This window comes from Rhinatrema bivittatum, chromosome 1 (genome assembly GCF_901001135.1).
Source record: "Rhinatrema bivittatum chromosome 1, aRhiBiv1.1, whole genome shotgun sequence".
Taxonomy (NCBI): domain Eukaryota; kingdom Metazoa; phylum Chordata; class Amphibia; order Gymnophiona; family Rhinatrematidae; genus Rhinatrema; species Rhinatrema bivittatum.
In genome coordinates this window covers 10,407,892-10,435,137 of record NC_042615.1, presented here as the reverse complement: position 1 = coordinate 10,435,137, position 27,246 = coordinate 10,407,892, and the positions used below count along the sequence as shown (strand labels likewise).

The following is a 27,246-nucleotide window of genomic DNA, read 5'->3' as shown; positions in this document are numbered from 1 at the left end:
AGCAAGCCCATCAGGCCCACAGCAACAGCTGGTGGATGTGCCTCAAGGTGGGACTGGCAGGAGCTTCGCCTATATTAGCCATCTCCTCTGCAGGTTGAGCTCTTAGGTTCTGATGGCTGGCAGGTCTGAGGTGGGTCCCTGATGCAATAACAAGAACAAAGGTCCAAGGCCTGGCGAAGGTCAGGGTAGGCAACAAGCAGTGAGAGCCAGTAAATAGGCTAGAGGCTGGTGGCAGGCAGCAGGCAACGAGAATCCAAGCCTTATGATAACCCATAAAATGTTTATTGCTAGCAACATTTTTACTGGGTGATGAGCCTTCTTGAAAATTCACTGTTCCTTGACGTGCCTTGCTTATGGATTTGGCCTTGGAAGCAGTCCTGTGTTTTTTCCCTTATGTCTGCGTATCAGTACCCCAGACTGTAAAAGTCAGGGCTCATGTTGATAGTCTGCTGTGTGGCTGCTAATATCCTATATTCCTCTCCCTCACCTCAAAATGAAGAGCTATGTTGCAGTTGCGTCAAAAGTATCAAGGCTTATTGGTTAAGGGTAGTGATCTCATGCCTTCTGTTAAGGGTTGTAACTGCTACTCCATGCAGATTACTCCCATTGCTTATCAGTTTCCCAGAATATAAAAGTTGGGGGCCCTCATTTATTGTTGTCCAATTCCAATTCATCTTTTCTTCCTACTGTTGAGGAGCGCAATCTTGCAGTTGCATCAAAAACATCAAGGCTTATTGGTTAAGGGCAGTAACCACCACACCAGCAAGTTACCCCCATGCAGCCTTCTCTTCATTTCCATCCAATAGCCTTTAGGGATCCACAGTGTTTACCCCATGCCCCTTTGAATACTTTGATTGTTTTTGTCTTCACCACTTCCTCTGGAAGGGCATTCCAGGCATTCTCCGTGAAGAAATATTTCCCAGTATTGGTTCTGAGTTGTCTTCCTTGGAGTTTCATATCATGACCCCTCGTTCAACTGATTTCTTTCCAACGGAAATGGTTCAAAGTTCCTTCTTTTCGGTTGATTTACCTAGATAAAGCTCGAATACATGCTTTTTCTGGTGATGGGTCCATTACTGTGAAATGCTCTCCCCAAAGCAATTAGGGGTTTAATTTGTACTTCCACTTTCAGAATTTTTATTTATTTTTATTTAAAAACTTTTATATACCGGTATTAGTATGCATACATCATACCGGTTTACAATGTAACTTTAAAGGTAGAAATTACAATGAACAGGGAGGGCGAACAAGGAGGAGTATACAAAGAGCAGGAGGTGGAGGAATTAAAGCAATAAATAAAAACTGCAACGGACTATTTACAGGAATATACAAGGCGTAGGCAAGATACTTGCAGAAGTCGGTGTACTTAATCAGGGTAGGCAGTGAAGGCCTTTTTTTTTTTTTTTCAAAGGCTTATGTGAGGCTTGCTCCCGCCAGTCTTAATAGTACCTTTTAGAATGGAAATATGATTCCAGTCTCCTGGTATTTTTGTTTTATTGGTACTTTTTAGAGAAGTTTTTATGATTCTAGTCTCTAGGTATCTTGTTTATATTACCTGGTCACCTTGTGCCATTTTATGTTTTAATGTTTATGGTCATATTTATGATTTTTGATGTCTACTGCTGTTTTTATTATATTTTTGTGATTTTACTGTTATTTTTTTATTCATATTTTCTCTTTTATAATTTACATCATTCTGTAATGCACCTTGAATTTTTTTTTAAGTTCAGTTCTGTTTATTGAATATCAAAGACAAATACAACAAAAGAATAACAGAAAAGGTAAATAATTTGAAAGAAAGCAATACACATGAATTTTTCCAGAATCAAATCTTAAAAAGATACAAACTAAAGAAAAGTGCATGAGGAAGCAGCATGATACAAAAAAGAAAAAATTACCATCAAGTGCTTGTTGCGTTCGGCAAGTCATGGGTCCGTCCTGTGACCGGCCGCTCTTACCTACAGCCCCGGAGCCCCGCCATGGCCCACTGACGCCATGGCGGGGCTCCGGGAGAAGATGTGGGCCACTGCACAGGCCTGATGCGCTGCACTAGGAACGCCGCTCAGCTGAACGGGCCGTCCCTAGGCACATGTGCAGCTGAGGCGCATTTAAAGGGCCCGTGGCAGGAAATCCACCACGGCACCTGTGGATGACATCAGAGGAATTTTCCCATATAAAGCCTGCTCTATCCTGCCTCAAATGCCTCGGCAATAAGTCAAACTCCTTGGAGTAGCTGTTTGCCTCATGGTTCCTGGTTCCTGTTCCAGTGCCTTATCTTCATATTCCTGGTTCATTCTTGAGTCTTCAGAATTCCTGCCTAGGGTTTGCATCCCACCGCCCAGGTAGACAAACAATGGAATTTTCCTGCCACAGCTTGCTCATATTTCTAATTCATACAAATAGAGTTCCACCAGTAGTGCTCTTTAATTTTCTGTTCTTCCAGAACAATAATATAAGTTTTAAAGTAACTGCTAATAAAAAAAAATGTAAGAGTTCCTATGGGGAATAGAGAGATGCTAGGGAAAAGACGCATATATCACTATATGGTATGATATTGGACTTTGTAGGTCCAGTATTTGAAAAATGATATACCATACTTTAATCCAAAATTGATGAATTACAGGACAAAAAAAAAAAAAATTGTTAAAATAAATAAATAAATGGTCATAGGCTTTAAGAATGCTTAGGAAATCTTTTGAAGCCTGGTTTTGTATCAGCCAACTTGAAGGATACTGAAGTGATATCAAATTCATTTTTGTAGAGAAATAACTTGGCAAGTGCAAAAGAAAGAGAATGAAGATATATTTATTTTAGGAGGCTCACTAAAAATAAAGAATAAGTGAAAGAAAAGACTGAATAAAAAAGGAAAAAACCTCATAAGCGGCTAGATAATTCTAAGAGAGAAAGTCACGATTGTTCACAAGAGCAGAAAGAAAATAACTGCAGAGATTCACGTGGCAGTGGCTGTAGGGGAATGTCCACACATGCTCATAAAGACCTTCCAGGACGCCTTCAGATGATATCAGCTACTTGTGTAGCAGGTAATATCCTGCTTGTCCAAAGAGAGAGTAATATTTCTTAAAAGAAACCCAATGAAGTATTTTGTTAGATAATATCTTTATTAGGATATCAAAACAGAAGAGAACCACCAGGTTAAAACTAGTAGTTTCAGGTGCACCTAGTTATTAAAATTGAAAACATCTTCTTTATTATAATATACCTACACCTGAGCACTTCAACACGGCTGACCCTGTGGCAGGCTATGGTCAAATGCTGCTTTAAAAGGAGTACCGAACAAACCAGGCAAGGAAGGAGGTACTGCAATGGACTGCAAGTTCTACACATATATACAAATATAAATATACAGTCAAAATTGAATCACATTATCAACAAGAATTGTTTTGTTATGGCCAAAAATGGTCCTGAAAATTCACAGTTACTGTACAGATGCAGTAGTCATATTGCACATCATGAAATTGTGAATGCTTAACAGTGTTTCCCAGGTCATAATCATGCATTACATTGTCCAATACAGAATGGCAGCACGCACTATAGTAAACAGTTACACTCACAATGACATTAAAATCTGTTAACTACCTGTAAATCACTTAAAATACAATCTTATTTTCCAACCCCCCCCCAGTGTATTTAGTAGCTCGGATAAAAACAAGTCTTTGTTCTTTTAGTGCTCTTCTCTCTCCTTCCCTTTCCTTTCCTTTTCATCCTGTAATGCAGACCCAAGTTTCTTGATGAAAACCGACAGAACCTTGTCCAGGGGGTCCATAACCCCACGCTGAAGCCACTTGGGAATAGTGGTCCTTGCATGATGAAAACCAAGCTTCTGAAGTATGTAATCGACACCTACTGGGTCAATCTTTCTGCCAGTCCAAGAAATGAGTCTAGTGAAAGAAAAGACATTCATAGTTACATGGAGAAACGTGGAAATGCCAGCGCGGAAAGCCAGTTCCTCAATTCCCTAAAAATTACTTTACTGATTTTCTCTAGTTTTAAGATGTAATTTTTGAAAAATAAAAGCCATCAGGGAATACTCAAAAAAAGGATATTATATTTTTGTAGTTTTCATTTCAATTTATATCCTGCTGTTCTCCAAGTGATCCATAGTGGCTTACAACATAATAAAATAAAATTTAATAAGACATGGAAAATTCCAAAAATAGCAATATTACAGCAAAGCAAAAAAAAACCAAACTCATTCTCTCCTCCCAAGCCCCTTTCTCAAAAAGGGAGTCAGCAAAACTAAATTCTCCTGCGCTTTCCATCAATAAACCAGAGCTGTGAAGAATAGAGAAGCACAGAAATATTCTAAGCTCAGTATAAAATAATTCAGTTGCAGTGCCAATAGCCCATTTTGGCTCCCCCATCTCAATAGAAAGAAAGGATCTGAGCAGGACATGAAGTCTTCAGTGCTGCTAGTCTTGTCCCTGCTGGTAGTGACTGGGGCTGATATTGGAAAGAGGGTAGAGGCCATCATGGGAGGCAGAGCAACCTGGCCTGGCTCTCCCACTCTCAGGGTGGTGGTGAAGAATGACAGCTGAAAGGCTCCAAGCAGAGCACGAGGTCCTTCAGTGCTGCCCTGCTCCCATTCTGGCCCACACCATAAGCACTTCCTTCCTGAAATGCACTACCTGAGAACTCAAGATTATGGGAATGGATATATACTAAAACAGTTTTACTGTAAGAATAAAAATACTTACATTCTGATTGCAAGAAGTCATTCTTCCCACAGAGCGCATTTCTTTAAGAAATGATTTCCAGGTGCATTATATCTTATAGTAATCTTCATGCACACTTCTTAACAGTATTGCATGAGTGCAAAAACTACCACATGTATTTGCAAGTTTACCACTTGTAAGCATGAATAAAGGAGTGAGGTTGCCATGTTTGTTCACTTGGAATTGTAGAAATAAATGTCCCCTGCACTCTTCCTCAGGTCAATGCAAAAAACCACCCAAAATCTTGATGAAGGAAGAATGGCTCTTGACAGCTATTCCCAATGGAATAAGGCTGGTTCCATAAAAAGGCATCGCCTACAATTTATTTGAGGACTGTAATTTCTACTTCACAATGTAGTGTGATTGCCATTATTGTAATGGAAAGGAAAAACCGAGCCTTGCAGGCTCTGCCATTCTTTCCTTGGTTCATGATAGTTGTTTTTGACTTCAGTAACAGAGATTTCATGTGAATAAAATGTATAATAAAGGTATTGAAATCAAATTTTCTACAGTAATTACTGAAGACTGATCGGTCAAGCTAGGGAAAGAAAGAAAATGATGCAAACACAACTGAAGAAAGTCCCCATCTCTTTATTGGTTCTATTCAACTGCTGTAGAAGGCACATGAACCAAGGTAACTGCAGCTGAGAAGAGCAAAAATACCAGCGTCTGCTGCAGATCAGAAAAGCAGCAGTACTTGCACAGGTGGTTCCCTCTGCAGCATGTGTTTCTGGTTTGGAGCTGACGTGCATGTGGTGATGAAGTGGCCAGAGGGACAGTAAGCACAGTTCTGTCGTTGTATGTTACAACAAGAAATGAAGGGTGGAAGAGTAGGAGACAGGGAAATCGCAGTTAGGAAAGCCAATAGGGGACCAGCTAGGACACTGAAGTGGGGTGAACCAGAGGGGGACGCTGAGGCAGGAAAGAGCAGAAACGGGAGAATGAGAGATTATTTATTTATTTATTTTGAATTCTTATATACCAATATTCCTGTAAAGTATACAGATCATACCGGTTTACAGTGTAACAGAACTGTTGCGAGAGGCAATTACATAGGGGATAAGAGATAGGGCAGAGCTTTCCAAAGTGTGTGTCGGGACACATTAGTGTGTCGCCTGTAGTGTGGAGGTGTGTCGCCCGGTCCACAGGGCCGGCGGAAGCAGGGAACTATAGCAGGAAGATCGGCGGGCAGTGGTGGAGCTTACATCACCACGGCCCGAAGAAAAGGGTCACTTTCACTCCTCCTCCTTCCTGCCTGTGCAGCCCTGGAAGAAAAACGTTGCCGGAGCCGCGTGGGCAGGAAGGAGGAGGAGCATCTGCTGCGTACAGAAGAAGAGCAGCATTAATGGGCCGTTGTGGATCCCACGTCGCGACGGCCCGAGAAGAGGAGGAAACCCGATAGCAGGGCCGCTGCAGATCCCATGTCACGGCCAGGGAAGATCAAGGCCTCTGAAGAGCCTATCCTTCGGCAACCCATGCAGAGGGACAGCATGTGCCAGTGAGAGCCTGTGCTTGAGCAAGAGAGCATGTAGGAGTGAGAGAGCATGTGCACGAGAGAGACAGTATGTATGTATGTATGTATGTATGAGAGAGAGGCATGTGAGAGTGAGAGCTGTGGATGTGTGAGATTGCATGTGAGTGAGAACCTGTGTGTGTGAGAATGTGTGAGATAGCGTGTGAGAATGAGAACCTGATTGTGTGTTTGAGGGAAGACAGATGGAGAGAAAAGAAATAGAAAAAAAGACCCTGTAAAAGGAATTGGCAAAAAAACAAGAAAGGAAAGGTGGAAAAAAAAGCCTGTGACCACCCGATTAGAAAACTAAGATCATACAGCAAAGGTAAAAAAAAAAAATTACTTTTTAGTGATTGGCACATGTAATCTTTGGTAATGTGCAAGAGAAGCACTTTCTCTATGCCGATCTCACAATGTACGAGATCAGCACGGAGAAAGTGGAAGCCTGCAAATATTTATTATGAGAGAGGTTGTGTTGTGAAACATTTTATTTATGTATATATTTAAGGAAACATACATAAATTGTTGAAATACATTTTGTTCGTTTAACCTTTAACTTCTTCTTTGCTGGTAGACTGAATTACTGTGTCACGAAATTATGTTTGTCTAAAAAGTGTGTCACCAACATGAAAAGTTTGGAAAGCTCTGAGATAGGGGAAAGAGCCAGAGATGGGGAGACTGAAAGGAGAAGGGAACTCAGAGGGGCAAGAGAGACAGAAGACAGGAATGTGGTTGTTAAATGGACAGCTGGAAGATGAAGGATAAGCTTGGGAGGACCTTACAATGGTGAGGTGGCATTTTGAAGGGCTGCTTTAAATTGGATATTGTATGCTTTAAACAACTTGGCAGGTTTCTCTTTCGCTATGACGATTTCGGATAGGAGCTCTTCATGTTAGTACAAAATGAAAAGACATACACCACATAATACACTGCAGAAGGCGGCTATTCAACATGAGGTGCCGACGTCCTCACTGGCATTAATAAAGATGTATCATTCAACTATTACTTACCTAAGGGTAGGTTCCAGATGCCAAGTATTGCACACAAATTCTCTCCAATCCACAGTTGTGTAACTGACACTTTCTTCCCTTCCTTTCTCTGAAGTGCTCTCATCCACCACTACAACTGGACTTTTCTGTCCTGGACGAGTAGCCAGAACTCGAGGCGGAAAGATTGCTACAAAAAAAATCAAAATGCTTTCTGATGTTTTCTGCTAGGAATTATTAAATGTCTCTTCAGTACAGCTTCTGTTTCCTTCAGACTAGCACCTTTAGGTAATCCATATACTGGTTATGACAACCTTCTAAGATTGCAGATTTCTGGAGGGCCAGTACAACTGTTAAGCACGCTCTAGTGCTGTAATTCTTTTTTTTTTTTTTTTCCAAATCTGTTTATTGGGGTACAACATCCAACAACATTACAAACAGATGAATACACAGTTCAAACTTACAGTGTTGACTCCCCATACACCACTATTTTAATTCTTAAATAATGGGTTTTGGCCAACCATGCTGGTATCAGCTGCTGACTTCCAAGGAGTACGAAGGCAGCAACCACTGGTTCCAATGGACTGATTTGTATAATCCGGACCCTGCTAATTTCCCTGCTTACATAATAACATACATAGGCTAGTTCTTCATTCATTCTCACCATTAAAGAATCACTAGTAAATGCACATGACAAGAAATCTTTCTGGTTCAAGAGATCCAAGATCACTTAACTTGGAGATGCTGAGCACCAGAGGCACCTCAGCACCCATGGCTGCTCTGGGCCTGCATTCTGCTTCTCAGCACTGGAAAAACTGCTGCTATCCATTCTCAAACTTTGTGACAAGGGACTGAGGGTGGGGAACTGCAGCAGAGGCATCGTATTGATGTGCTTGAGTCGCCTATATTGATGGAATTAGGAAATCAGAAGGGAGGGATGAGTGAGGTGGAATTATTGATACGTTAGAATTGCAATTGAATAGGGATATTGTGAGGGAGGAGATTCTGGAATCTTTTACTACCATTGGGTATGGGTTGTGAAGCTTTTGAGTACTGATCCTCTCCCTTCAAAGTCTATGCACTTACTAGGGGGATTATTGGCCCCTTTTTTGGCCTACCTGATACATTTATCATTGGGGCAAGGCGTTATACCTACTGTACTTAACAAAGCATTGGGGATGCCTATTTTAAAGAAGAGCTCAGTAAATCTAATTTTGCTGGAACAGTACCAGCCAGTCCCCACCTACCATTTTTATGAAAATTAACAGAACACGGATGGTATATTTCAAACCAGCGCACAGACGCACTTTGGCCCGTCCAGATACACAGCCATTTTACAACTTGAGCACATGTAATAAAATAGCCTGGGCACGCATGCCCAGGCTATAAATAGGGGTTCTGCTACGTAAGTCAGGGTATTTTAAAACTGGTGCATGTCCACGCCATGACCAGTTTCATCAGTTCAGATCCTCCAATGCCCCCGATTTAAGAGCCTGCACTCCCCCAGTTACTCCAGACCCTTTAAACCACTCCGAAATGGCTGCTTTGTTTTTTTACAGTTACATCGCCTCCATAGCAGAAGTAAAATTGCGTGGTAGAGGACTGGGGCCTGTAGGTATTTAGGCACACATTTCTTGGCCGTGCCCAAAACACCCATGCCCATACCATGCCCCTCTATGAAACTGAGTGAAATGTGCACACAACGGGAGTTTCGCGTTCATCTGGGTGGCTTTTAAAATTTGGTCAGCGTGCGCAAACCCAACTCGTGTGCATCCCCCAACTGAGGTACGCCCTCAGTTGTACTGCAGTGTCAGTCTGGACTTAAGGTTCGTCACAGCCCAGAAATGTTGCTGTCAGCAATAAATGGAGTGTATGTGCAAATGGACAATGGGAGAAACAGTCTTTGGATGCTTCTTGATCTGTCTGCAGTGCTTGATATGGTGGACCATCAGCTCCTGTTGCAAAGATTGGGGGGAGAGGGTGTTCCCTGTATTGTACTCCGATCAGTCCAGCCTCCTGGGTTCTGCCTCCCTTCCAGCAGATGGAGACAGAGAAAGTTTTGCAGGCGCTGCCTCTTAACCCAGTGCCACCTGCATCTCCTCAGTATTTCTCTGTCTCCAGCAGATGAAGGAGGTGCAAAACCTGCAGTTCTGTACCTAAGGGAAAAAAAGGCATCTGGTTCCCCATAATCCATCCCCAATGGAGGATTCTCGGCCCGTGCCTCATACCCCTCCCCCACGGGAGGGGAGGGGAGTCCTGACGAGCCCTCCCGGCCCGAGGAACAGTCAGGGCAGACAGCATCCTCATCCAGCGGCTGAACGCACGCCCCACAGGCACGGCAGGGCGCCAACTTGGTCCAGGGCGCCATTCAAAGATCGCGCTGCCATGTGGCGAAAAGAAACGCAGAGGCCATCAGAATAAAAGCGCATGCTTCAGCAGCGCTAGGAAAATTGTGGGCGGCAGGCCCGAAGTTTACTTGCTGAGACGGAAGGCAGGCCGGCCCTGAGTAAAACGCGCGCCTCAGTGGGGCGGGAAACTCTCGCCGGCAGGCTGGCTGGTGAGGTATAAGGACCTCACCAGCCAGCCCGGAGCCCCGGGAGTGGAGGAAATAAAAGGGAGGAGAGACTTCCGACATCCCCCCCCCCCCCCGCTGCAGGAGGCGGCCCCCGACTCCTTACCTCAAAACCAGATGCCCTGTAAGTCGAGAGTGCTCTGTACTTTTTATTAATTTTTTTTTTTTTGGTAAACTAAGAAACTAAGCTCACAAGCCTGGAGTCGAGGGAGCAGCTTCAGAGGCGGATAGCCAGGAGCCCCTGGACTAACCACCAAAACTGGAGCGGGCGAGACCAAGTCAGGGGTATCCAACCCCCCGGATGCCCGGACTCCGATGAGGGATGGACCACAAAGGTACCTAACACCTCAGGAAGCAGCTGAAGAAAGGAAAACAACAAAAAAGAAATTCCTATCTCCCTAAACTAAAACTATGACTGCAGGTTTGCACCTCTACCATCTGCTGGAGACAGAGAAATACCGAGGGACTGCAGGTGGCCCTCTTGTATATATGGCAGTGCCCAAAGCTTTTGCTCTCTGACTCCAGCTGCTGGTAGAGATACACAGCCCACTTTTCTGGACTGATCTGGGTATGTTCAGGAATAGAAATTATGTTGCATCCTAATAGGCCTTTGAAAATGACCATGGTTGACTATTGAAAGACTATTTCAACACAAAGTGTTGTTAGAGCAGTGGGCTATGGACCAGGAGACCAGGGTTCGAGTCCTGCTGTCACTCCTTGTGACCTTGGGCAACTCACGTTACCCTCCATTGCCCCAGGTACAACCTTAGATTGTAAGCCCTCTGGGGATAGGGAAATACCTGCAGTACCTGAATGTGATCCATGTTGAAGAGCTGAAAAAAAGTGCAAAAAGCAGAACATAAAAAAATCTAAATAAATAAATCACTGCTTCCTTTAAATATTTTACGTGGGATCTATTCACCTTTGTGTTTAAGGAAGGCCTTGACTATTTCTTTGAGTCATATTGCTTTTAGAGGTTTAAACTATAAAACAAAAGATGTTGTGGACCAATACAAAATGGATTCCTCTTCAGTATAATCTCAACTTGAAATTAATAAAGTGGTTCTTAGTTGGCCTATCTGGCAATCATTGGGGTCCAGCTCTAGATGATTTTTTGGAGGGCTCATAATTACTGTCATTAGGCCAGTTAGTTAATACATTTGGACTACTTCAATCCCGATTTTTAGTAGCTTGGGTTACAACCTAATCTTCCTGAAGTTGGTACTGTTATATTTGGCCAGTTATGTGATAGCCCCACTCACCCCCAAAGCCGCTGCCCCCTCTTCCTGGCAAGGATGCCACCAGCAGTTTCTCTGCTGCTGCGCCAGGCTGTTTCTTAGGTGCACAAGAAGCACCGGCTCTTGAGGACTCCATGGCAGGAAAGACAACCCCGACACTCCCTGATGATGTAAGGCGGCTGGGTATTTAAATGCAGTCACGACTCGGGCACTTTGCCTCAGCAATGGGCCTCCTACCATTTGGCAGTCCATATTACCTCAACGTTGTCTTCTTGCCTCGTTGTGCCCAGCCCACTCACCTGATCTCTCCAGCCTCCCTTGTCTCAACAATCCTCCTTGGACTGACCACCTGCCTGGACCTTGGCTACACTTCGCTAGATGCCTGTCCTTGATCTAGCCTGAACCTGGACTCGCTATATCGCCATACCCTGAGGGACTCTTGCCTAGGTCCTGCCGTCCTCCAGAATCCGAGGGCTCGACCTGCAGGGAAAGGGGCGAGTATAGGTGAAGCTCCAGTCCAGGCCCGGTCCAGGGGTCATCTGCCAGCTGTCGGTGTGGACTTAGGCAGTTCACGCTCTTGGCTGTGCCAACCACGTCACAGCCCAGGTGAACTCATCCCTGCCTCTTCAGGTCTCTCAAAAGGATGGTTGCATAGCAGTGCAACGGGTGTGGGAGAATCATTTCAAATATAAGGAAAGGTTTGGTCTAGCAGTATTAGATTTCACTAATGAATGGATCTCAGTCTTTATTTGTTCTTGCTCATTTGGTTCATTGGAAATGCTCATGGCTGGGTTGGTTTTATCACCTGGAGGCTGGCACTCTCTCACATCATATTCTCTCTTTTTGGATAGGTGTTGAGGCTTCTAGCAGATAGTTATTTATTTATTGTATATCTTGAAGGTGACGTGTTTCAAATTGTCTTGAAATCTGTGATGTTTAACGGTTACTACTGAGTAGACTGCATTGCACTACTAAGTCATTTTGATGTACAGTATTAGTGGAAGTAGAAGATGATGACTTAGCATGTCTGTGGTTGCCAGTAAACATCTTCGGAATTCATCTTGTCCGTTTTGCTCTCATTTTATGTTCTACTTTTATTTTATAAATATTTAATACTGTATTTTGAACTAAAAAACGGTCTGGCAAGCTATTGTGTAAGCTTAGCTCCAATAGAAAATCCTGATTTGTGCTGTAAAAAAAAAAACCCAACAAAACAAGAGCCGTAGTTTGTGTAGGGGTTGTGTTTTGATAATTTTATTACAAACTGTCTGGCTACAGAAGGGTAAAATTAGCAGTGAATGCGTTAGTAGAAAGGTTGCCTGTCGGAAAGAGTTTATGCATCCAGCGTTCCAGAAGAAGGAGGGAAAAGTACTTTAGTTTCTTACCTTTCTCTTTTTCCTTAAGATAAGCAGACACCAAATCATGCAGAAACATGATTAACTCGGCATCCATGGTCACACAGATGTGATCTGTAAACTCAGTTACCACACTGCATTCCACCTTTGGCTTACTGTTGGCATCTAAAAGAAAAGCAAATTAATTATTCTACCAATTTATATAAGAACATCAAATATGCCATACTGGATCAGACCAAGGGTCCATCAAGCACAGTATCCTGTCTCCAACTGTGGCCAAACCAGACTACAAGTACCTGGCAAGCACCTAAACATTAAACATCCCATGCTACTAATACCGGCAACAAGCAGTGGATATTCCCTATTGATAAGTGCAGTTTATGGACTTCTCCTACAGGAACTTATCCAGACTTTTTTTTTTTTTTAACTCAGCGTCACTAATTGCCTTAACCACATCCTCTGGTGATGAATTCCAGAGCTTAAATGTGTGGAGTGAAAAATAATTTTCTCCAATTAGTTTTAAATGTGCCTCTCGCTAACTTCATGGAGTGCCCTCTATATTTTTTTTTATCACATTTTTAAGAAATCAAACAAACAAAGAATACACTTTGCAGTGAAATCAGAAGAGATTAAACAAGAAATCTGTTATTTAGTTAAAAACCTTAACAATATATCGTTCAATTCTCCTATCTCCATCTAAGCAACTGGGAGGGAGGATTATTTACTATCAACTATAGAGGAGCCCAAAACATTCTAATTATTAAAGAAAAAAGGCATGCTCAATTCACCGTGTAATATTTTAAACAATCCGCTTGTTAAATAGTTGCAGTATTCTGTCCTCTTGCATTCAGGAACCCCCTTAACTGATCTGGGTTAAGAAAAACATATACATTTGCGGCTAATTTCACGATACATCTGCATGGATAACAGAGTTGAAAATTAGCTCCTACAGCCTCTACTTCTTGCCGCATAGATATAAAAACCTTGCTGCGCAGCTGCGTTGGTCTCGCCAAATCTGGGAAAATCCGAACTTTTTCACCATAATATAAAACATTCATATTTTTAAAGTAGGATCTCATTACTAAACTGAAATCATGCTCAGAAAAATATGACACTAAGAGCACCGCTCTTTCTACATTAGAGTTTTCAAGGTAATCTGTTAAGTTTAATACATGATCTCGGAGGTAAAAAGAGATTTTTTTTAGTTGCTGGAACTTGATCTGCAGGAATCTGTAATACCTCATGTAAATATCTTTTTAAGTTAATAAAGGTAATTCCCCCAAGATTTTTGGAAAGTTCAGCAACCTCATGTTCAGATGTCTTAAAAAGTTTTCCTATAGATTCTAATCTCCTTGATGAATTAGCACAGTCCCGAATAGCTACCTCAGGTACATCATGAACTTTTTTCACATCCTTCTGCAAAGATTGTATAGCTTGTGAGTGTTCATTTAACTCCTGCTGATGGTCTTCAGCCTCAGAATCCACTTTGCAGGTAACAGCGTCTAACCGACGCGACGGTTCCTTAAATGAGAGAGAAATACCTGCAGTCAGATCCCAGAGGGATTCAAGTGTAACAAGCTCTGGTCTTTTCAACTCCAGAATCTGAAGGCTTTTTTCTCTCTGGTCTCGTCTCAGGTCAGTTTCCTCTGTTTCCATCGAAGGTTCACTTCCCCCGACTGCACCTCTAGGTCCTCGGTCAGCCCGGCCAGTGGAAATTGCAGATCTTCATTCAAAACGACGCCAGCAGTCCCAGCCGACTGAGGCTGCCCAGTGATGTCATCATCCCGCGCCTCAGCTCCAATAGCGGTGCCTGAAGGAGGAGCTAAGGAAGGTTGCCGTGGATCTGGAGGGCTCAATGATATTTCCCCAGGGGACATCAGGTCTCCTCTCCCTGGCATACCAGCGGGGGTTGAAGCCCTAAAATTTGGCGAAACAGCAGCATACTCTGATATTAAACGTTAGTCCAGAAGCATGCTGGATTCAGCTGGGTAAATCCTGATTCTTCCTTTTATGTGGCATTTTCACTAAGAAAACAATGTCTTTAAGAAGAACCGAAAGAGAAGCAACGTAGAATCAGTCTGCTCGGGCAGCCATCTTAACTCCTACCCCCCTGAGCCGAAGATTTCAATATAAAATCAACTATGATGCCTAGATCTCTTTCTTGGGTGGTAGCTCCTAATATAGAACCTAACATCGTGTAACTACAGCAAGGGTTATTTTTCCTTATATGCATCACCTCGCACTTGTCTATATTATATATTATCTGCCCAGTCTCGCAAGGTCCTCCTGCAATGTATCACAGTCTGCTTGTGATTTAACTACTCTGAATAATTTTGTGTCATCTGCAAATTTGATAACCTCACTCGTCGTATCCCTTTCCAGATCATTTATAAATATATTGAAAAGCACCGGTCCAAGTACAGATCCCTGAGGCACTCCACTGTTTACCCTTTTCCACTGAGAAAATTGACCATTTAATCCCACTCTCCATTTCCTGTTTTCCATAGTCAGTATATTGGTGCTTAAAGAGACTGATTAATTCCCACTTGGACAGAATAAAAGGGGTATAAACAGGATTGCTGATATCAGTTTGATGAAAACCGCCAGCAATATTTATGTCTTGCATTCATGCCCTGTAATTAAAATAGAATCAAGCTTTGCACTGACATTGGGACACTGTCTTATGTCATTGGAGTCCTATTGAGTGTAATATAAATAATAATTCATAGTGCAACGGCAAGCAAATATTTTAGTGCAAACACCAGATACGATGTGAATGTGAGGCACAAGGTAAAGCCAAGAAATGCATCAAAATCATTTAACACCCCTAGGCTGTGTTCTCCTGTTAACCTGACAATGGGAAATGAAGTTCTCTGTTGAGTTAAATAAAAAGTCACCTGAGAGATTAATACTGAATTAAGATTTTTTTTGGCCTTGTAGCATACGTTTTCCATTTTAGTATCTAAGTTTAATGATTAGCTATGGATTCCTGATCAGAGCTGTGGGTTTCCAATGAGACGCTCTTATAATATTTCAAGACAAACATCTGAAAGCATTCGGTAGAGAAGCCCGTAATAAACAGTAACCTTTGGTCTCAGATTCCCTTGTAAATGTCGAGCCTTACAGCAGGGAAACCCATTTGTATTTTTGATCACGGTTATTTTCACATTGCGGGCATATTGCAAAGTTCACTTTGCACTGATTTTTGAAAGTGAAAATATGTGCATGCTTTCACTTTTGGAAACTACCTGAGAAAAGTAACTCACACCAGCTTACACCTATTTTGTGCAGGTAATTTCCTGACTAAAAATACTTTTGAAAATTCAAATGTATGCGTGTATTTGCGCAACGCCCAACCCCGCCCTCTACTGTGGGTAAAAGTGAAGTGCTTAGTGCTCCTCTGGCATTTCAGCCGTTAAGTTATGGTTTCACCCCACAGAAATCATTTTGAAAATGACTCCCCCCTCCCTGTATTGTTTATGAAAAATAAAATGAAGGCTGTTGCTGTCTCTCCCGCTTGAATTTCCTGTTCTTCTGCTTTATGAGGTGCTGTAGTTGATAACTAGCTCACTCCATTAAATGTAATTTTTTCACTTACTAGACATATTTTGCTAATTTACTTTACCAGGGTTTTTATTTTAAGTTTTATCATTTTTTAAATGTATCTATACAACTGAAATTCAACAAAAAGAAAAAGAAAAAGAATAGAATTTCAGAAAAAGGAAAAAAAGAAAAAAGAATAGATAATTTAGGGCCTGATTCATCAAGGGATTGAGCATAGAAACAGAATGGGAGAAATGCCTTAGTGAAACAGGCCGTTAGTTCTTCTTATCAGGCTCAAATGGTTAGTCCATACGGAGGCTTTCCAAGAATCGGAAGAGAGACAATCAAGCCAGATCACTCGAAAAGGATTTTAAAAAATTCAATGATCAATTGAAAACAATTAGTCACCCATCTTATCTCCAAGTATCTACTGATGGGTCTCTAAAATAGTAAATACTTTTCTACATCAAAGAATATAGGACCTGTTTATAACTTATCTTGCATTTACACAGACAATTAAGGCAAAAATAGATCCCAAGCCATTCACTTAAGACATTAAAACACCAAGGTTAATATAAAAATTTAAAAAAAAAGGAAAATGAATAATTTATTCAATTAAATAAATAAAACATCTCGCTGAATATCCTTAAATAAAGTTATTCGGGGATACGAAGTTGGATAACTTCGAAACTTAACTGGGTATGTTTGAATATTGCTGGTTAAGTTTCATACAGGCCGATACAGTTAACCCGCGTTTGGATGCGCGTTTTCCACGCGCTAGCTTTACCCTTATACAGTAAGGGGTAATAGCACATGGAAAACGCGCAGCCAACCCCCCCCGAAACTAATAGCGCCCGCAACATGTGCAGCCAAGCCGCACATTTTACTTTCAGAAATTAGCGCCTACCCAAAGGTAGGAGTTAATTTCTCTCAGCACCGGGAAAGTGCACAGAAAAGCAGTAAAAAAATTTTTTAAATCGGCCTGCAGCTCGAAAACCAGACGCTCAGTTTTGCCGGCGTCCGGTTTCCAAACCCGTGGCTGTCAGCGGGTTTGAGAACCGATGTTGGCAAAATTGAGCGTCGGCTGTCAAACCCGCTGACAGCCACCACTCCTGTCCAAAAGGAGGCGCTAGGGACGCGCTAGTGTCCCTAGCGCCTCTTTTTACCGCGGGCCCTAATTTGAATATTGTTTTTTAGTGAATCGCGCGCACAGGAGAGTGGCCTGTGCGTGTGCCAGGAGAGCGGGCGCTTGCCCACTTTCCCGCGAACTTCACTGTATCGGCCTGAAAGTTATCAGGGAATGTTCACCACCATATTAAAAGAATATAGCAGGTTAAGCGGTGAAGAGCCAGACCCCACCCTCCCAAGGCCTGTCAGCACGATCCACACTCCTGCCGACCTGGTCCCCCCCTTCCTAACCAAACACTCTCCCCTGCCCCGAGCAGGACACCTCCCCCCCATTAAACAGAGTGATCTGGTCTGATCTGAGCAGTGCTTAAGGTTCAGCTTCCCCCGTTTGGCAGATCATGAAAAGAGAGCTAGAAAAACTGCAGAAACCCAAAATAAAAAATAAAAGCTTTACTCTTCTACTTAAAACTGCTGATTTTTGTGCTTAATGATGGGATTTTCCATGACTGAATTATAATAGAAAATTCTAATCTTAATAAGATTAAAGCTATTGAAATGGATGATTTCTGTAGAGAAAGTGACTGCCTTTCCACCAGTGTTATTCTCCCAATGAGGGTAACCTAGAATACATGCTATAAACGTCATTCCTACTGCTCCAGAATATCCAATCTGCATGGATACAGGATTCTCCCAGCAGGGCTCTGAGCCCGTGTACCTGGATATGTAAATTCAGCTATTGTCAAGGTCAGTATCAGAACTGCAACGTCCTATGCCCTCACCTGAAGGGCCGCATCTCCTTTGCCACACATTGGTAATGTTTTCAACACCCCCAGCTTGCGGCAATCTCAATTCAACCGGACTTCACTAGTTATGTAAAAAAGTGTTAGCAGCACAGGATGTTAAATAAGATGATCGCTGGAACCCACCTAGTAATGCAGGTTCTTCTGGTTCCTGAACGTGGATGGATTTGAAATCCAACTGCATCCTGGGCAGAGCAAAGATGGTTTCCGTCTCGTGGTTGTAACTGGAAGCCGCCCGGAAGCCACTCAGCAGGCTGGAGGTTTTCACTGCTGGGTTGCTCTCTATAATGTTACTGTCCACATTTCGAAGCAGGTTTAGCTCTGCACAAAGAGGAGTAAATAAAGCAAGTGAAGGATGGATTTACTAAGATCGCCCCCCTGGCACCAGCGCACTCCTGACAATCCCTCTGAGCTGTCGGGGGCTCTTTGAGGGATGCAGTTTAAGGAAAAGCCCAGCAGAATTCATACAAACGGTTTTCAGGGGGTTCAATATTTGCATGAGTCCCTGCTGGGAAAGTCATATTTTCATTACAAGAAAACAAGGATCCTTTTCTTCTTTTGGCACAGAAATGGTTACCGCGCCTAACCAAAGGCAGAACAGCTTTGAAAATCTTTCAGAGTGCTCTGAGCTGAGCTCCCAGAGATTTCAGCTGAACTGAAGGGTCCTGTTTCTCTGCAAGGAAGAAATGAACAGGGGATGTCGAGGTGACCTGAAACTTGCATGAAACTGGATGAACGGTTCAAAGCTGCTGATGATTTTATAAGGCCAGTTTGCCAGCAGGAAACTAGGCTAACAGCGACTGGATCGTCTCTCAGGACGTCTGCGGGAGATCATGCGTCACCGTTTCATGAACATTTAGAAATGACTTTCTCTCTTTTCAAAAGGCCAATTTACCATACCCAGGGGGTTACACCACAATGCACGAGAGAAAAGGTGGAGCAGAAAAAGAAAACGCGCAGCTTGTTTGCAGCAGTTTAAAGGGAAGGTGAATTTGCTCAATATCTTTGCAGTGCACATGGGCGGGGGGAATACTGTGCTTGGGAGCCAGAGGAGTCGCTACCGCAGGGGATGTCTCGGTAAGGACATGGAGAGCCAGGTTCTCACTGGCGCAAGACCACATTAAAAAAGAAAAGAAAAAAAGAAATGGTGTGGAAGAGCTAACAGTCCAGCCCTCCTCCTTTAATGGCCACAGTCGTGAAGATATTCAGTCCATAGCCTTCTCATATTTCAGCCAAATCAGGAGAACCTATCTATGGATTCAGGAACGCTCAGAGCCGGGTACAATAGGAACATGCACGTAGCTGGTTTGGGCTTTTGCTGCAGTAAACACTTTTCAGCTTATCTTATTTACAGGGTGTCTTTTTCTACTTTTTCCTAATTAAAGGGACATGAGGCAAAAGCAATTCTTTAAAAAAATAAATCAAAGTTATATGAGAGGAAAAGCTCTGCCAAATGCTGGTTCCTGGCACCGCAGGACAATAGGTGCCGGTCCTGATTGAACTGGAGGCAACTGCAGGACCCACAAACCGACACCCCCCCTCCCCCCCCTCCCCACAACCTAAGCCCGAGGGAGTTACCTTCGTTCCTCATTGCAGTAACGTAATTGAACCATTCTTTCACGCTCGCCACCCCGTGCGGGGGGTTCTCGTGGCGGCGCCTTGTTATCTTGGTGATCGTCGCCATGGGACTTTCCAGGGCACCACAGGGTTTGGTGACCATTGTGTTGTGACCCAAATGAAAATCCAGCGTTTGGACAATGTAGGTGGAAGAGTTACTGGAACCTGCGGCAGGACGATCAAAACAGCAAACAAGGCATTCAGAGCAAGCCGCCAATTTATTCTTGCCATCTTTTTAAAGGAAGACTGCGTGGGGGGGAAATGAAAACTTACAGGGAAGATATGACATACCCTCTTCCACAATGTTTTGTGCTTCTGTCCAAAACGCAATGTTGGGTTCTTCAAGGTGAAAGAGCGCCCAGGATTTGGAGCGGAAATTAGGCCCATGAAAGCAGGCTAATGTCATGTGATTCCCATGCAGGCTCATGGACCCTCCCAGCTGCACTGCGTCTTCTGGCAAAGGGATCTGGAATAAGGTGATGTGGCAGCCAGAGATCTTCTCCAACACTCCCGGCCAGTGACGGTGATGAGCTGCATCCAACACTACAAATCCGAGAACAGACACGGACAGTTAAAGCTGAGGCTCCTTACCTGCACACAAGGACCGTGGGCACACACGTCTAACCTGATGAAAAGCAGCAATGTGCAGAGTTTTGCATTTTCAAAGCTCTGCAAAGTGCTGTTTCAGGGGAAAGTGTCCCGAATGTTTAGAAAAATCAGCGCTGCCAAGCCCCACCTTCCACTTGAATTTTAAAATATTTTGTTGCTGAGCCCCCTCAGAGATTTTATGAACTTTGCGCCACCAAGCCCCTCTCCCAGCTGAGATTGCTACAGCTTGCTCATGATAATCCCCCGGCAGGCAGGTTGCAGGGGGAGGTTTGGGGTTACTGCTTACCTGGGACGGGCGTTCAGTGGCTCTACAGAAAATAAATATTCCACAGTGGGGAGAGGGGGAAGGCTCAGCTGCTCGTTCCTTTTCTATAACTCAGATGGGAGGGGGAAATTGAGAAAAGGGCTCGGCAGTGCAATCTGTTTTGAAAACTTGGGCTGGAGGGGGAGAGTGATGGTGCAATTTTATTTTAAAAGACGACTTGTCCGGTTAGCACGGATTCATCAAATCACGGTAGATAAAGCTAAAACATAACCTCCAACCACCAAAAAGCCCCAGGGAGGAAAAGGCCCATGAGGTGCACAGTTCTAAAGGCTCCAAAAATTCACTCAAAGATGACTGGTCCAAACAAGCCAGGCCGGTCTTCTGTACAGAGCTCCTGTGCCGAGTATATGGAAGAAGACTTCTGGAACCGTCCTCAGTACAGAGTTCTTGGGCCAGCTATATGGAAGGAGATGACTGGACCCATCCTGACATCAGTGTTACTGTGCCAGCTAGATGGGCCCATCCTCACTACAGAGTTCTTATGCCGGCTCGCTGATGTGGATGGTTTACTGTCTGCCTGTGTTGTCTAGCTGCTTACTTGTTATATCCTCCTCTATTATGCTCTGCCTATAATCCTGCCTCCTTGATGTAGTCTCCAGTCACAGTCCTGCTGGTGTCTCTTCTCATCCTGCTGCTGCCTTCATGCTGAGCGCTCCAGTCCTGGTCCTGCTGCCTCCATGCTGAGCTCTCCAGTCCTGGTCCTGCTGCCTCCATGCTGAGCTCTCCAGTGATGGTCCTGCTGCCTCCATGCTGAGCTCTCCAGTCCTGGTCCTGCTGCCTCCATGCAGAGCTCTCCAGACCTGGTCCTGCTGCCTCCATGCAGAGCTCTCCAGTCCTGGTCCTGCTGCCTCCATGCTGAGCTCTCCAGTCCTGGTCCTGCTGCCTCCATGCTGAGCTCTCCAGTCCTGGTTCTGCTGCCTCCATGCTGTGCTCTCCAGTCCTGGTCCTGCTGCCTCCCATGCTGAGCTCTCCAGTCCTGGTCCTGCTGCCTCCATGCAGAGCTCTCCAGTCCTGGTCCTGCTGCCTCCATGCTGAGCTCTCCAGTCCTGGTCCTGCTGCCTCCATGCAGAGCTCTCCAGACCTGGTCCTGCTGCCTCCATGCAGAGCTCTCCAGTCCTGGTCCTGCTGCCTCCATGCAGAGCTCTCCAGACCTGGTCCTGCTGCCTCCATGCAGAGCTCTCCAGTCCTGGTCCTGCTGCCTCCATGCAGAGCTCTCCAGTCCTGGTCCTGCTGCCTCCATGCAGAGCTCTCCAGTCCTGGTCCTGCTGCCTCCATGCAAAGCTCTCCAGTCCTGGTCCTGCTGCCTCCATGCTGAGCTCTCCAGTCCTGGTTCTGCTGCCTCCATGCTGAGCTCTCCAGTCCTGGTTCTGCTGCCTCCATGCTGAGCTCTCCAGTCCTGGTCCTGCTGCCTCCATGCTGAGCTCTCCAGTCCTGGTCCTGCTGCCTCCATGCTGAGCTCTCCAGTCCTGGTCCTGCTGCCTCCATGCTGAGCTCTCCAGTCCTGGTTCTGCTGCCTCCATGCTGTGCTCTCCAGTCCTGGTCCTGCTGCCTCCATGCTGAGCTCTCCAGTCCTGGTCCTGCTGCCTCCCATGCTGAGCTCTCCAGTCCTGGTCCTGCTGCCTCCATGCAGAGCTCTCCAGTCCTGGTCCTGCTGCCTCCATGCTGAGCTCTCTAGTCCTGGTCCTGCTGCCTCCATGCTGAGCTCTCCAGTCCTGGTCCTGCTGCCATGGCCCTTTTGCAATCCCTTTTCAGTATACTCTTTCAATATGGACTGTTTGGGCCTTCACTTGGACTTCGCTGCTGTGGCCCTTTTGCAGTCCCTTTTCAGTGCACTCTTTCAACATGGACTGTCTGGGCCTTTGACTGCCACCACATTGTTGTGCTGGCATCAGCTCTAACATTAGAGCTGAACTATAGCTATTGGGTTACCACTTCCACTTTCTAGGCTCTTTGCTGTAATCATCATTTTGCTAAAGGATAAGATCATAATACTGTATATGTCATGTTGCCATTTGGAACAATGTATGTAACATGTCTCCACAAAATATGCTGGTAATTTCAGTTACAATGTTAAGTGCTATTTGATATCTTGTTCTAGCAGAATGTCAATTCCAAAGATACTGAATTGCTTTGAATGATGTGACTACAAATGTTTAATAAAGTGGTCACTTATTTTGAAACTTAACCTTCTGGTTGTGTCTTTTTATTGGGTGTTTTTTGTCTTAAGGTTTGACTAGATAGAGGTTTGGGACCTAAATGACCTTGCATGCTAGAGTGCCATTGGCCATTCCAGCTAGGCATATTTCTCATATGTGGCCTAAGCCTTAAAAAGGAAAGCTCATTGTATTCTCCCAAGGAAGTCAGAAAGAGCAAAACAGGAATCTCTTTACTGTGGAACGTCACAAGTGGCTCATATTGCCTCTTCCAAAGAGCATACTCTTAGCTAACTACTAGGTATATGGGCATGTATGTGAAATGGGCACTATCTAGCTAGTATTCACTTCCATATGCTGTCCAGTGGAATAGATGTAGAAATGCTTGGCTACAGGTGATATAGCAAGGTCTTCACTCTGTTGGTGACCAATAGGTTATATAGCTATGCTGATGTCATAGAGCAGCTATAACAAACTATCAGCCTCTTCCGTTATGAAGATATATCACCTCTGACCAAATAATGGGCCTTCTCTCTGGGTCTAGCACCTAATGCTGTCATCACATAACTCTTTAGTCAGAAGCCTACTTGAATAGTACATAAGGTTCTTGGTCTTGTTCACCTCTAACACGCTGAAATTTGCAGCTGCAGGTACCAAGCCCAGAGAGTAAATAGCATACATGTAACTCGTCTGGTCTTAGGTGGAGTAACACAAATGAGCCCACAAGAGATAAAATTGGGGCCTTTACATGTCTTCGTTCCATCTAAAAGGCAGGAATTACATTTTCTTTTTGAGGTATGACAGTTTAAAATATATAAAAATTGAAAAAACTGGTAAAGTATGTGATAAAGCCAACACTATATCAGAAAAAATCACACACACAAATGTGTAAGGTATAATCGGACGGGTTTACCCTCATACCTGAGTGACTGTTCATACACACCTAAACCGGTGTTTTTAAACCATACAAGCACTTTCAATTTTATGTGCAAGCACTCGTATAAATAATCCCGGGGTAACCCAAATTCTCTTTTTTTTTTAAATTTTTAAAGTTTTTTGAGAGTCCTTTTTTTTACCAAACACATATTAAAGTTGCCGTACAAAAATGTCCTTCTAAATTTTAACGAAGGAGAATTTCTTTTAAACGCAGACTTTTAACAACATTTAAAAGTCTTTACAACATTTTAAAAGTTTAACAATTTAAAAGTTTAACAACATTTAAAAATGTTGTTAAACTTTTAACAACATTTAAAAGTCCCCCCAGATCTAAGACTAGAACCATGTCATCAGGAGTTAAAAAAAAAGCTAAAAACCTGGCTTTTCCGCCAAGCCTTCCCAGACACTTAATGCTACCTAGTCACGATGATAAACCCAAATTATGGGATACCTCACTGAGTTTTACTATTACGATTTTTTCAACTGCACTATGATTTTGAGTTCATACGTTTCTTGTATTTATACTGTGTTTACACTATATTATAATATTACTATGTTTAATTGGTATTTTGTTCTATTGTTCTATGTAAAGCCCCTACTCTTTTTGGGCATTTCAATGTTGTATGTAAACCGGAGTGATTTGTAGTTCTTACAAGAACATCGGTATATAAAAATTAGAAATAAATAAAATAAAATAAAAAATAACATTTGAGAATGGAAAAGTGGATACTTATCTTGAACCTTTTGCCGTACGCTAGAAGAGTTGGCGTTTTCATTCTCAATCCGTAAGTCTGTGGAGATTGTGTTTCATGAAGAGGTATTGCATGGATGTTTAATCTGTTTTTGTCCCACTCTTTTCAGACCTCCAGGCTTTTTTGGTTGAACAAGGCTGAGGAGCCGTTGTTCTTGAATTTTTGGAAAAGTTCAAGATAAGTATCCACTTTTCCATTCTCAAATGTTGTTAAAAGTCTACGTTTAAAAGAAATTCTCCCTCGTTAAAATTTAGAAGGAATAATGTCTGCACATTTTTGTACGGCAACTTTAATATGTGTTTGGTAAAAAAAAGGACTCTCAAAAAACTTAAAAAATTTAAAAAAAAAAGAGAATTTGGGTTACCCCGTGATTATTTATACGAGTGCTTGCACATAAAATTGAAAGTGCTTGTATGGTTTAAAAACACCGGTTTCGGTATGAGGGTAAACCCGTCCGATTATACCTTACACATTTGTGTGTGTGATTTTTTCTGATATAGTTTAAAATATATGTAATCAACTTGCAGCCTTCTAGAACACTGTCATCCCAGAAAATTTCCTCTATGTAAAGCTCATAGAGCCTGCTGTGTGACATCTGAGGAGTCAGAGGTGTTGAGGATAGAGTGTCTCTACTGCCTAAGAGTAGAAAGTGATGAGGCCTGCTGTGGCTTGGGACCCTGCAACAATCTCAGGGTGACTGGAAATCAAAATTTCCCAGACATGATCAGCATCATAATTATTTTAATAAGATACTAAAAAATTCTGTTATGGGATTTCTTCTTATTTTGTGTCATCCCAGAAAGTAGCTTCTATGTAAAGCTCAAACACTACTTGTAACATATTTAACTTAAACAGCACTTGGCTCCATGTTAAAGGCCCTGCTGGAGTTCTATCATACCTATGCAACTATCTTGCCAACATGTGAAGGCTAGAACAGGGTCAAAAGCACAGCAGAGGCTAACAAGAAGATGCAAGCTATGCCAAGTTACGCATACTGTGTTGGCAGCCCTACCCAAATGCTATGGCAAAACGTGACTCTTTTTTACTGACAATATGAATACATTAGGACAGTCACATCTCTTTGTTAGGTTTATTTGATGTCTTATCTACTATTATCAATTGCATCTTTTGCTCTAGGATCACGATGTTGCCTAACTAGGGCAAAGTATTTTCTCTTACACACTTACCCAGACAGAGGACCAGTGAGTATAAGAAACATACTGATGTGACTAGCTAGAACCACTCTGCTGGGCTCTCTTTCATATGATTCATCTCTTTGCCTGAGAGCCGCAGGGGGAAACAATGAAGAGGTCTCGGATAGGACGAGCAAATTCTAAAGCGTAGCAGAGTTCGATGATGCTTAGGATCCACCGGTCCAAGGTGATCTTGACCCATTCCTCGAGAGAAAGGGACAGCTATCCTAGGGCAGGGATAGAGGAATGGGTCGGCCAGATCTCATTGTGGAGGCTTGACGCCAAGGGAACCCTGTCCGGAACCATCTCGATGGCCACGAAAGGAATGAGCCCAGGGCTGTGAGCGCCCCGCCACTGGGCACCCCGCCGGGGCAGGAGTCCTGTTTTGGCAGAAATGTCTTTGTCCCTGAAAGCGAGCGCGTGTCGGCAAGAAGCCCCAGGCACTCTTAGGTCTATCCTCGGGAAGCTTATGGACCTTGTTGTTACCCAACGACTTTATCAGCTGCTCCAATTCTTCCCCAAACAGGAATTTGTCCTTGAAAGGCAGGGCCCCGAGCTGAGACTTAGAAGAGACGTTGGCCGCCCAATTGCGCAACCACAGGAGCTGTCGTGCAGAGACCGCATGGTTCTGGAGGACGTACGGAGCAAGTCATATAAGGCATCTGCCCCATAAGCCACTGCCGCCTCCAAGTGCTCTGCTTGTGCCGCCTCCTGAGGAGGAAGATCCTGTGCACTCAGCAACTGCTGCACCCACCTGAGGCTCGCGCGGAGCATACAGCTACTGTAGACAGTGTCCCTGATGCCAAGGGCCGAGACCTAAAAAATTCTCTTCAGGAGGACCTCAAGTTTGCGGTCTTGAAGGTCTTTCAGCGCTGCCGCCTCTGCCACTGGGATAGTGGTTCGCTTTGTGACGGCCGAAACTGCGGCATCTACTTTAGGTACCTTTAGAAGTTCCACTACATTCTCTGGCAGAGGATAAAGCTTGTCCATGGCTCGACCCACTCTTAGACCCGCATCAGGAGCATTCCACTCCCGGGCCATAAGCTGATGAAGCAGAAAAGTCCTGGCTGGGCCCCGCAAGCCCGCCAGAACTGGATCAACCGTGTCTTGAAGTGAATCCGCCTGGGATAGAGCCAGGCCAAGCTCCTCAAGAACATAGGGAATGAGGGGCTCCAGCTCCTTCCTCTGAAACAGACGGACTACCTTAGGGTCATCCCATCAAAAACCAGAGGTTTCTCCGGATTGTCCTCTGGATCAGCGCCGGGAAGAGGGGCCGGGGTCCCATCTGGGGTGCAGGCCCTGCGGGGTCCACCCACCCTGAGGGAGATGGCACGTCCTTATGCAACACAGGACCCCGGATCTTCTGTATCCTAAAGGACCCCGAAGGTTCCTGACACCTGGGGACCTTAATGGGAGGGCCCACAGAGGCACCCTGAGAGGGGTTCCTGCTGGGATAAACTTGCCAAAAAAGCTTTGTGCATTAAAAGTACAAAGTCTGGAGTGAAGGAGTGCAGAAACTGGCCCTTCCCCCACTGGTGGAGGGGGCTCCTCCACCAAAAAGTCAGAAAAATCGTCCCCCGGGTCACCCAGGCTCATTGCAGCGGGAGATCTCCTCCCACAACCGCTCGAATCTGAGCATCGGCAAAAGTTTTTCAGATAGGGAATGGATCGGCCTGAAGCTGCTGTGAGGCGGGACGCTTAGCCACCCCGCAGGCCCTGCCTGAGCTTCCTCTCGCTGCTCCCAAGGATCCCTCCTCAATGGGGAGGCATCAGGAACAAAGTCCATCGAGAGA

At 44.1% G+C, this 27,246-nt stretch overlaps 1 protein-coding gene across 1 annotated transcript in view; it reads right to left on the bottom strand.

The window, feature by feature from the left end:
• Positions 1-3,100: 3,100 nt before the first annotated feature.
• Positions 3,101-27,246, bottom strand: part of KIAA1109 (KIAA1109 ortholog) — a 590,259-nt gene continuing 566,113 nt past the window's right edge. The window contains 6 exon segments of the mRNA XM_029584454.1: positions 3,101-3,899; positions 7,257-7,422; positions 12,428-12,562; positions 17,995-18,189; positions 19,447-19,650; positions 19,777-20,028. Of these exon segments, the coding sequence (XP_029440314.1) occupies positions 3,683-3,899; positions 7,257-7,422; positions 12,428-12,562; positions 17,995-18,189; positions 19,447-19,650; positions 19,777-20,028 (1,169 nt within the window). The 3' untranslated portion in view covers positions 3,101-3,682.